The sequence below is a fragment of the Chaetodon auriga genome, chromosome 14 (assembly GCF_051107435.1).
Source record: "Chaetodon auriga isolate fChaAug3 chromosome 14, fChaAug3.hap1, whole genome shotgun sequence".
NCBI lineage: Eukaryota > Metazoa > Chordata > Actinopteri > Chaetodontiformes > Chaetodontidae > Chaetodon > Chaetodon auriga.
In genome coordinates, this window is record NC_135087.1 from 10,055,227 (window position 1) to 10,065,818 (window position 10,592).

Consider the following 10,592-nt stretch of genomic DNA (forward strand, 5'->3'; position numbering starts at 1 on the left):
GAAAACTGTGTATTCAAGATTATTTTAATATTATTAATATGTATACTTTAGGCTTTAGAAATATAACTATCAATGACAAAACTTCCACTGGAGTAATGGTAGTTTGCTTAGGCCCCCATCAAATCAATTAATTACAATATACACATTATGATACAGAGCAGATTTGAATCTGAAATAATATTAAAATAAATGCTCAATAGATAAAGGTTTTAATAGTTTTTATCATTTTCTTCACCTACTGTATTAGCCATCTGTGAGTTCTGAGCACACCCAAAAATGTAAAGCCATTTTCTTCTAATAAACTAATTTAAGTGCAAACAATTTTTTTTTCTTTAAAAAGACTATGATTGCAGCATCCAGCTTTATAGATTCAGATTTCAAGACTGAGGATGTTAAAGCCGAGTGCAACAAGGCAGTCCTCAACCCTCTTTTCTTTCTTTTTTTTTTTTTTTTTGTTCCATTAGAGTAGTTATAAAAAACAAACAACAAAATAACTAACAAAATCAGTGCAAAGTCATAATGGGGAGATTCTACTCAAGAAAAGACAGAAGTGGTGGGTGAATGTGGATGGATGCAAAATTTTCAGATGCTCACGCACTTGGTCATAAAAGGATAGTTCACCCAAAAGTCATATTTCAGTCAGTGACCCTGAGCCGAGAGCAGGCTACACCACAAGGTTACAAAAAGGGGGGGTACACACAGGGTATGAAAATTTAAATGAACTATCCCTTTAATCTCAAGCCACAATTGTCTGGTTTGCATCTAACAAAGCCAAGCTTTATTTCCAGAGGGGACAACAGTCTGATGAGATCTGACATGAAAGAAAGATTTTTAAAACTCTAAAATGTGTTAAAACTCCAGAGAACAATAGTACATTAGCGCAATAGTCCACAATTGCACCACACCTTTTCTTGCTCCATTCCTCCACTAGGTCAAGTGAGTGATAAACAAAAAGAACAGAAGAGCCATTAAGAAAAATCGGGTGGGGGGAGGGCGGGGAGGGGTATCAAAGAAAAGGAAAACTTGCAATGCTTGCAGGGTGAAGAGCAGCATCAGACTCTGGGTTGCAGGGTTCTTTAGCAGCAGAAATATTGTGGCTATACTACTGTTCCACTGGGAGAGCTGGCTTGGTTTTGGGATGACAATAAACCCTGGAAAAAGGAAAACAAGGAGATTTGCATTGGGAAAGTTCACATACTATAGCAAAAAAAATCAAGCAACAAATAGCCCCAGTAAAAAATTAGCCTCTAGCCGCTTCTTTCCACATCCCGGCCCCCTTGCATTTAATTAAAAGCCCGAGCACGGCGGTCAAAGAGGATGACGAGTGTACAGTGTAACACTGACAATGTCTTTGAGAGGTTTGCTGGATCAAGGCACTTCTAATGTACATGATCACGTTTGACTTTTTTTTTTTTTTTTAATATATATATATAAACAGGGCAAACTCACCACCATGTTCAGTCTTACATTGTTAATACACTTCTGCTATTACACACTCAGTCCTTAACCATAAAACACGAGGCTTGCTTTAACTCTTCCCTATGAGTGAAGACTAACTGCTCTTTGCAGGAGACTGGCCTCAACCGCTGCATCTTCCAAGCCACTTTGTCCTGTGTTAAGTGTTTTGCATTAATCAGAATATGAGTATTTTTGCCTCTAGCGCTTAATGTCTGACTGGTTGAAAGTAACAATCTCTCTGGACTAACCAGCCTTCAGACTGCCCGTATGTTCCACATCCACACTACCATGTGCCTCGTTCTGGCAAAATCTCTCAAAACAACATGGACAAAAGGGAAGTATACAAGGGCGTATACACGTTAAGCTGTAAGCATGTGAGAAACTGCAGAAGAGACTCTTTGGGCAAATACAGAGCCATTTGCATAAAAGCTGAAATGTGAAAGTGTATGCAGATGACTTCTTGGCTATGCTGCTATGCATTGTGGGATGATTATGATGAACCAATGAACACACTTGGTACGGATTAACGTCTTCTTTCCCCTCAAAGGTCTACACAAGGAATCCTCCTTATCAGAATGTATTATATAACCAGACTAGAATATTTTCATAGCATCGGTTATATTTGAAACTTAGGCATAATAGGTCTTTCATTGGAAAGCTGATGTACATTAAACAAAATTTGATATGTTACTTGCCTGCCTGCAAAGAGTGGCAGTCTGACTATAAAAGCTAAAAATGCTTGAGAAATGTCCAGAGTTCATTTAACGCTTACAGAATATGTCTTGATTTTTAGTTCCAGCCCACCAGCTGATATTAGGACAGCTAAAGGGTGACAGACATAATGTTCTCACTTCAACTTTCCCCCACATTTCCTACGTTAAAAAGAACTTACCACTTTGCCTGGCCTCGCCCATGTGCAAATAAATCCCTCCTGACAAGCAGTCACTAAACAGTCCTCTAAAAATATGAGTACAGTCAGTCTCTCGTGTGCTATCTTTTTACAGATGAGGGGCTCAAGGAGGGGCACGTCCTCCATGCGCGGGCACAGCAGAGTGCCCAGAGTCTTAGCAGGGTCTGTTTTGGTTTTTGTCAGCAGGTTGAGCTTGTCGCTGCTCTTGCTGCTGATGTGGCCCATGCTGTGGTTGCGTTTGTGGTCCTTCTCGTGGTGGCGCTCCTTCCGATCGTGGAGTGACAGTGTGGCGAACTTACTCACACCTGTTGCGATGGCACTGTCCATAATTCCACTGCCGATGCCACCACCACTGCCAGCCTTGTTGGTATTGTTTGCTGTTGTTGTGGTGCCAGCTGAGTGGGGTAGGCTGTTGGAGCGTGGTAATGTAGTAGAGAGGGAGTTAATGCCAGGAGTATTGGCACCACTGTTGTTTCCATTAGTAGTGTTACTAGAGGTGTTAGTGATTATTGTAGCACCCGCAGGGGGGCTAGTAGCATTCATCACATTAGTGTGTGTTCGTGTCCGTGAGAGTGGAAGATGGGGAAAAAGGATGTCCTCAGTGAGGTCCCATAGGCACAGCTGAGTGTCCTGGCCCACTGAGCCAAAGCGGTATGTGACACTAACAGGCCGGCTGTCCGTGGAGTTGCGCTTGGAGAGTCGAGACTGCGTGCTGTTGGCCCGGTCTCGTCCAAAGTGGATCATCTGATCCTGGAAGTCCTCATCACTACCACTGAACTCCATCGGGTCACTCTCTTCCACGCTGGTTGTGTAATGGTCGAATGCCACCACACTCACCCATGACTTGTGCCCGTGACCTCGGGCGATGACTCTGCAGTCCAAGAACGACCACACAGTCACTAGATCGTCCTCTCCACCTGCAACTATGTACTTTCCATCAGGGCTCCAGCAAACACACAACAAGCCACCAAAATAGCTCTTCATGGTGCCGTGAAGCTCAACCGCGTCAAAGTTGAAGACCCGTAGGAAGCCGTCTTGGCTAACACAGGCTAGGAACTTCCCGTCTGGAGAGAAGGCAAACTCATTCAGAGCCCCCTCACCCACTGTCCATTTAAGAAGAGGGTTCCGCGTGGATTTACTCTTACAAGTGTGTACAGAGTAGTTCTCTCCCTGTTTAAGCAGCTGGTAGTGTGGTGCCGTGGTGCCACATGTATGCTCCACGTTGTACAGGTACATATTCCCACTGGCATGAGAGACCAGAAACAGGTTCTCAGAGCCTGGCACCCATTTCACACATGTTACTCTGGATTTGTCTATTAGTCTCTGGCAGGAGAGAAGGAAGGTTGAGTTTTGAGAGGCAGACAGGGAATGAGAGAGTGGAGGGAGAAGGGGAGAGGGAAAAAATAATGTCAGTGCAGGATCATCAGCAAGTAGATATTCTGAACATGCTGAATAACACAGAGAGCTCGGTTAAAGTCTCACACCACTTGGTCTTATTCTGTTTAAAGGCACTGGGCAATTAAAACACAAAAAGGAGCATTAAAAAAAAAAAAAAGAAAGGCTATGACATCCTTTGAACATGCTAAACTTCTTGTCATTCAGATGTTTTAAATCCTCTACATAAGAAGGCCGGAGTGTTTATTACATGTAGTGCAATAATAACAACATAAAAATGACATTATAGTTCAATAAGCAAATACATATACACACATTTCAGTAAATACTGAAACAGTATTTTAGACCTTATATGAGGGATCATTTTATACAGCACAATCTGCTGAGTTGTGGATTAATTAATGGTTCTCCTGGGGGGCATAGGTTCATTAATATCTGTGGGGTTGGATGAGATACAACAAAAATAAATACCTTTACACCCGCAATGGCAGAAACAAATATGCAGATCTGACAACAAGACCCAATATATGTACACAGTGTCACAACAATCAATTTGGTTAAAAAATAAATGTGAAAATCCACTGCCTCTGCCAGTTTTCCTTCTACTGAACAGTACCTGCTAGTTGTGGAGAACTCTGTATACAAAACTCTAAATAATCTGTCCTTCAGACGCCTACCTCCTCATTGAAGAGTTTGCTTGTTTCCTTCTTGATGGGGTCGATGAGCTGTACCTGCCCTGCTGAGAAACCCACCAGCAAGGACACACTCTCTGCTGTGGCTGTGAGGTGGTTGAAGTCATGACAGGTGGGCTGCGTTCCCTTGTAGATGCGCTTGTCTATGGGCTTGCTCAGGTCAGCAGCCTAAAGAGAGAAAGCCCCAATGCATGCAAAGTGAGTGCAGTAACCTTTAAATATGAAATATTACCTCATGCACTTTGTTGCATGACAAAGGCTTTTGTTGGTCAAACTATGCAGCTGAGTGTGCAGTCACATTGTGTTTTCCTGTGCTTCATCTCAAACACACTGAAGCTGAAGGGACAACGTTAATTAATTCCACTCATCAGGAAGAAGACATTCAAGTTCATCAAAAGGCTTCTGAAATCAAATGTCGTACAACCAAAATGTACAAGAAGTGATATCTGAACACAAAATTGTTCTGTGACCTTTAGAAACATATCAAATAGTTGACAGTCAACGAGCAAAAATGAGGAAGAGCTCAAGAACAGAGGTGTCTTTTCTCTATAGAAGCGAGCAATGACGCTGTATGATGTACAGTTTGTTTTTGATATCAGGGAAACAGTATTTTACTGCCGCAAACAAGACACCTTGGACATTTACTGTAGATAACCAGTACAACGGCTCCATTTGTTAATGATTTGCAGTTTACACTACTTGTAGCATGGAAAATTCTCAGAGTGCAAGATGATGACTCAGTGGTTCCTCCATTACTGTTAGATGTCAAAGAGACAAAATGTCAAACCAGGTCTTAAAAGCAATTTAAATCACGAGTCCAGTCCAAATCAAAGCGCTTCAGTCTCACAACCATATGCATCGTATTAGACTGTGCTTTGATGACTGACATAATGAGCAACAATGGTACATAATAAGCATATTTCAACACTGGTGAAGAATCAACTAGTTTTACAAATACACACAGGGGAAACAAAGGGGTCAGAATGAGCTGCTGGATTTGTTCACTGCTGGCTGTCACACATAGGACAGTCTACCTATTTTTGCTGTAAACCTGTAGACAAATATTTGCTCCAGCAAAACATATAAGTAAATTTGCCAGTCTCTTCCAGCTCCATTTTTGGAATGGGAAAGTAATCAATAAGGTGATGTACCGTGAACATCGTCTTCTGATACATCACTGACGCACTGAAACCAAATATCATTGTTTTTATTAGGCATATGACTAATCTGCTTATGCCATAACAATGAGACATTTTGTGTTTTCTGTCAAACTTAAAATCACTGGGATTGACAAGACTAGAATTTCCCCTGAACACAGTTTAGTCTTTTTGCCTTTTACTAGAAAATTCTGCACTGCAAACTCTTGATTTTTTTTCCCTAATAGCTTCTTGTTCAGTCTCCAGCCAGTCTATTGCTGTTCTTCATGGCACAGACACACATGACATGCACATGTTCTGACAAAGGTTAAGGACTATGACAGATTGCTTCAAGTTGAAAGTCAGCTGATTCCTGACAACCTGTGATGTGAAGTCAGCTGTTAGCTGAAATCACGTTATGCAACCTTACAAACAAAGTATTTATGGCTACTTTATGATTTTTATAAATGTAGCATGAGGTGGTCTGCATCACAATGGTCTTAAATTACACCAGCATCTTGTCGGCAACGTATCGTGATCAGGCTTATTATAGGATTCCACTCGTTCTCCACCCTCAAACCATCACATATTTGTCAGAAACCACCATTATCATGACTTATTGAAGAATTAAATGACTGACGTGTTTGTCACTGAACATGTACGCAGAATGTAAAAATACACTGTGCAGTGATAGAGCCTTCAAATACGTCTATCCCTTGTAATTACGGATGCTTTACTAGAAAATATGCACAAAGCTAACTTACATCCATCATACATATCAAGCTAAAGGTAGCATTTCTGTACAGGAAGAACAAGTCAGCTGGTTTGAACAAGTCTTAGATTTTGCCCAGACACATCCCCAAGCTAAGAACTGAGTGCCAGTACATTAAAAGATGACGGCAACAGTTAGCTTGCTAGCCAAAAGACATACACTAAATCAGCATCATTGTGATATGCCGACAGCTGTCAGTCAAGAGGCGTCGACAGGTGTTTTGTGTACCAACCTAAACTGTCACTGTCATCACAAACTACAACCGTTACAGCAGCAACGTCAACCCTGACAACTTAAATCAAATCAAAAGGTCAACTTTAACCTAGCGATCGCTATCCAACCTCACGAATCCTTCCAACAAAAACTAAAACAGAGTGACGGACTGGCCACGGAATTTAGCCCCTGGCCTCGGAGTAGCTGCTGGCTCGCTAACGTTAGCCAATCGCGTTGGCTAGCTAGCTAACTGGTAGGCTAGCTTCATCATAGCTTCAAGCTAACTAGCTGTCAGCTCATTTCAAAGTCAAGCACCTGCCAGAGTTATTTAATACAGCCAACACAAGCCTGAAGTTCAGACACAGCTCAGGCGGGAATGCTGTTCTTTAACACACAGTATCACGAATTTCCGCTGACATTAGCCACGTTAGCACGCTACCTTTCTAACGCCTTTGTAGATGTAGAAGTACAGCTCACGGCCCACATTGAAACAGATCCTGTCGCCGTTGCCCGACTGGTCGTTGACGTTCACGAAGGAGACCTTGACGGGGTTGGAGCCTTGCGAGTTGAAAGGCACCCTGTTAGGACGGCTGTATTCGGAGTGAGTGAGGAGTTTATAGACGCCTTCCCGAGTGGTGAACTGAGTTTTAATTTCGTTCATCTCCTTCCCTCCTCCCTCCGCCGCCATCTTTGAAATTAACATTCATCCCTTTCCCGCAGGCCGGATCTTACGCACGGAGGGGAGCGGGCCGTGGAGCGGGTATTCCGACTCTCCCATTCCCCCCAACGGTTCACCGGGGAACTGGTGGAGGAGGATACGGCTGTCGCTGTCTTTGAATAACTAAGTTCTTACAGCTTTGCATTTCTCTAAAACGTTGCGTTTGCATTGCATTAATTTTAAACTATAGGTTACAAACAGCACATTTGAGAAAAGTAAAGTTCCACAACAGTAGGCTAATTTTAGGTCTACCGAGGTAATATAAATATTAAACCAAACGTTTGACATTATGTTAAAGTCATTTACCGCGCCTGTATGAATGTAAAAACTTTAAATACGTTTTAGAAAACAGATGTATTTAAAAAAAGGCTTACAACACAAGGTGATCAGGACGAATTTCATAGCGTTACGGACATGTAAGGTGGCGCGTGGAACCAGTGAGGTCAATATGAACTTTATTTTGAAAAAAAAAAATCACCGGACGTATTTTTTGTTAAAATCTTGAAATTAGCTGACTCAGTGGCGTTTTCAGCTCGTGTTCATGCTGTTTGTCGCGTGTAAGCTGCTCACCTCACCTGTGGCCGCATCATATCAAGGGCACCTGGTCCTCTGCTGCTTAATTAATCTAGCGGTTTACCTGAACATGCAACACAGACATCTTTGAAGTATTGTACTTTGTCGTGGTTCAGAAAAGTTATACGCGCCAAATGTCATGGCACACAGGAGAAGACGACAACTCCCACTTCCAGGTACTTTTCATTGGAACATTTTTTTATTTTTCTCAATTAATAACATTGACATTTTATGTATTGTTTGTTTCCTTGAGCATAGTATTGTGGTACAGCGTGACTGAATAATAGTTTGAATTAGTAGCTTTTTCTACAAAGCTTTAAACAAAAATATGTGTGTATTTATTTTTGCTGTCTTTGAAAGTGTATTATTGCACTACAAATTCCTGCTTTTTTCTCCATTTAGACCACAGAGATAGACATGCACCCAGCAACATGGACCAGCTTGCTTTCAAATACATGGTGAGATGATTTAGCCACACGTCATCACCATCCTGAACAGTGCTCTGACCTCTTATCAGCTGTTGGAAATCATTTCCATTTCATTTGTGTCTCGCTTTGACGTATAAATGTGGACTGAAGTGTCTCTGCTTCCTGTCAGGAGATGTGTAAAGTGGAGTCCAGCACTGATTCTGACTCCGAGATCAGTCCAAGATGGTCGGACACCAGCACTATGGTATGGCTTTATTTGTGAACGTGAACAATACACACATTTTACATGCATGATGCAATAAACACAAATGCATTGGTGATAATGTAAGTTTAAATAGAGATTTTAAATGAAATTACACCTAGTACAAGATATTTTCCCTTTGATATCTTCATGACTTACTCTACATGTCCATTTTCTTGGCACCACTACAGGACATGGCACACGCTTTATACAGTGATTGTTGTCTTGTCAATGCAAAAATCTCTGAATTCCTTCCCAAACAGGGATGTGTGAGCAGTACACCAGAGAGTGGGACTCTTCGGCGGACGTTAACTCACAAGGCTGCAGGAAGGCGTGGCTGTTATTCTTTGGTAAGCATTTTCCTTCCTCTAATCCACCCATTTCTGCTGCAAAAGCCTCCTGCAGTTCTGCGTGTTCATGAGTGGATGCATGTGTGCCCATGATTGCAGTTTTTGGACCCATACGATGGGAGCTCAGAGGATTCTGTGGAGTCAAACGGCGATGTGGGGGTCTCCAGCAGGCGAACGAGGCAGCAGGGAAAAGGTGGCGGAGGAGGCTTTCGGTTCCTGAGCAGGAGCAGGAGATTCATCCTTCATCACCCTGCCTCCCTCAGAGAAGTGGTGAAGAATGGGATGAGAGATCCTGAAACAGAGCAGCAACATATTACTGATGTCCAGATGAAATGTGGGGGTGACTCTGAGCTGTGGGACTGTGAGCTTGACATTCTACCCTCCCACAGTGACAGGGATGGTTGTGGAGATGTTAAAGAGGAATTGGCGCACACCCAAAGCATGGATATAGAAGAACATCGCCAATTTGATGTTTCAGGATCCTCCACACGTCAAACATCTGGGCCTGTAACCTCAGTGGAACAGAGTTCGTCCCAGATGCTGAATAGCTCCTCTGGGAGATCCCCCAGACCCTGTGACCTCAGATCTCTCTCCAAGAGAAAAATGGGTTTGCCTGGAGCAGAGGTGGTGGAGCTGGGGCAGAGAAAGCGGCAGTGCGTCATCAACATGGAGAAAGAACAGGAAGAAGGCGGCTGTCTCCATCTGAACCATTATAGAGCCATCTAACTACAGGCTGAAGCACTCCAGTCATATTCAGTGCCTTAAATGGTTTAAGGTACAATTAAGTACTGTTAATAGTTACTTGCCAATGCACTTTCACTCATGTGATTGTCTCACATATTGTGCTGATTATCTCTTTAAGCAATTATGATTTTTGATGGCAGACTTACCAAAGTAACCTGGGTCTCTTTAATAGACCAAAGTGGGCTGCAACCTATGCACTGATAGTGAAGGAACTGTACATTTTCTTTCTAACAATAAAAGAAAAAAACACCTTTCAAAAAGAAAATTCAAATGTGATACTGGGTTTTTTTTTTGTCCACATATAATAAATAAGTTTCTGCTGCTGCACTGGATAGAATATATAGATATATATATAGATAGATAAAGAGAACCTTTTCAATTGCTATGGCCCCCTGAATATTAGCCATAAGCGTCCTATCAAAATTTTTTAAAATAACATGCAGTTGAAATTGAGAGGTTGCATGGATTACATAAGTCTTCATTCAGGCATTGTTTTTAGCCATTCCTGTGTCGTTTTGGCTTTACGTTTTTTCTGGTCTTGCTGGTAAATAAATCTTTTAAAGCCACTTTTCTTGCAGACTGAAGCACTGCAGGTTTGCTAACTAACAAACCATAAAATATGTAAACATTGCATTCAGTGATTTTGCTGTCTCATATCCTTGTGTTCGTTTCTCACATGTGTTCTCACAGAAGTGTTGTGAAATGTCTTATCTTTATTTTCCTCAATAGATTGCAGATGTACCAAGTTTCATTTCCTCATGGAGCATTTAGCACTTCTTCTCTGGCAAAACTCGAAGTTTCTCTACAACCAGCAGGTGGCAGTAATACACTGAAAACATCATAGCTGTCCCATAGCTGCTATTCCGAGCTGTGAAGTCCTCAGTATCTCTGTATAAAGGTTTGGGTGATAAGCTGCTAAAATGTTGCATGGCCGTCATGAACACAGTGATGGAGGGCTGGAA

The 10,592-nt window shown here is 42.0% G+C and overlaps 1 protein-coding gene across 1 annotated transcript; it reads right to left on the reverse strand.

Annotated features, from left to right (window-relative positions):
- Positions 1-428: 428 nt before the first annotated feature.
- On the reverse strand, positions 429-7,312 carry wdr20a (WD repeat domain 20a). The gene is made up of 4 exons (XM_076747868.1): positions 7,016-7,312; positions 4,441-4,623; positions 2,351-3,691; positions 429-1,151 (listed from the first exon to the last, which is right to left on the reverse strand). Exons 1-4 carry the CDS (start codon positions 7,277-7,279, stop codon positions 1,098-1,100), a joined length of 1,842 nt encoding a protein of 613 aa, XP_076603983.1. The 5' UTR covers positions 7,280-7,312; the 3' UTR covers positions 429-1,097.
- Between the last annotated feature and the right edge of the window lie 3,280 nt (positions 7,313-10,592).

Coding starts and splice junctions, on each gene's coding strand:
- wdr20a (XM_076747868.1), bottom strand. CDS start 7,279: ATGTTAATTTCAAAGATGGCGGCGGAGGGAGGAGGGAAGGAGATGAAC. Junction 4,624..7,015: donor TCTACAAAGGCGTTAGAAAG/GTAGCGTGCTAA, acceptor TTCTCTCTTTAG/GCTGCTGACCTGAGCAAGCC. Junction 1,152..2,350: donor GGGCGAGGCCAGGCAAAGTG/GTAAGTTCTTTT, acceptor TCCTTTTTCCAG/GGTTTATTGTCATCCCAAAA.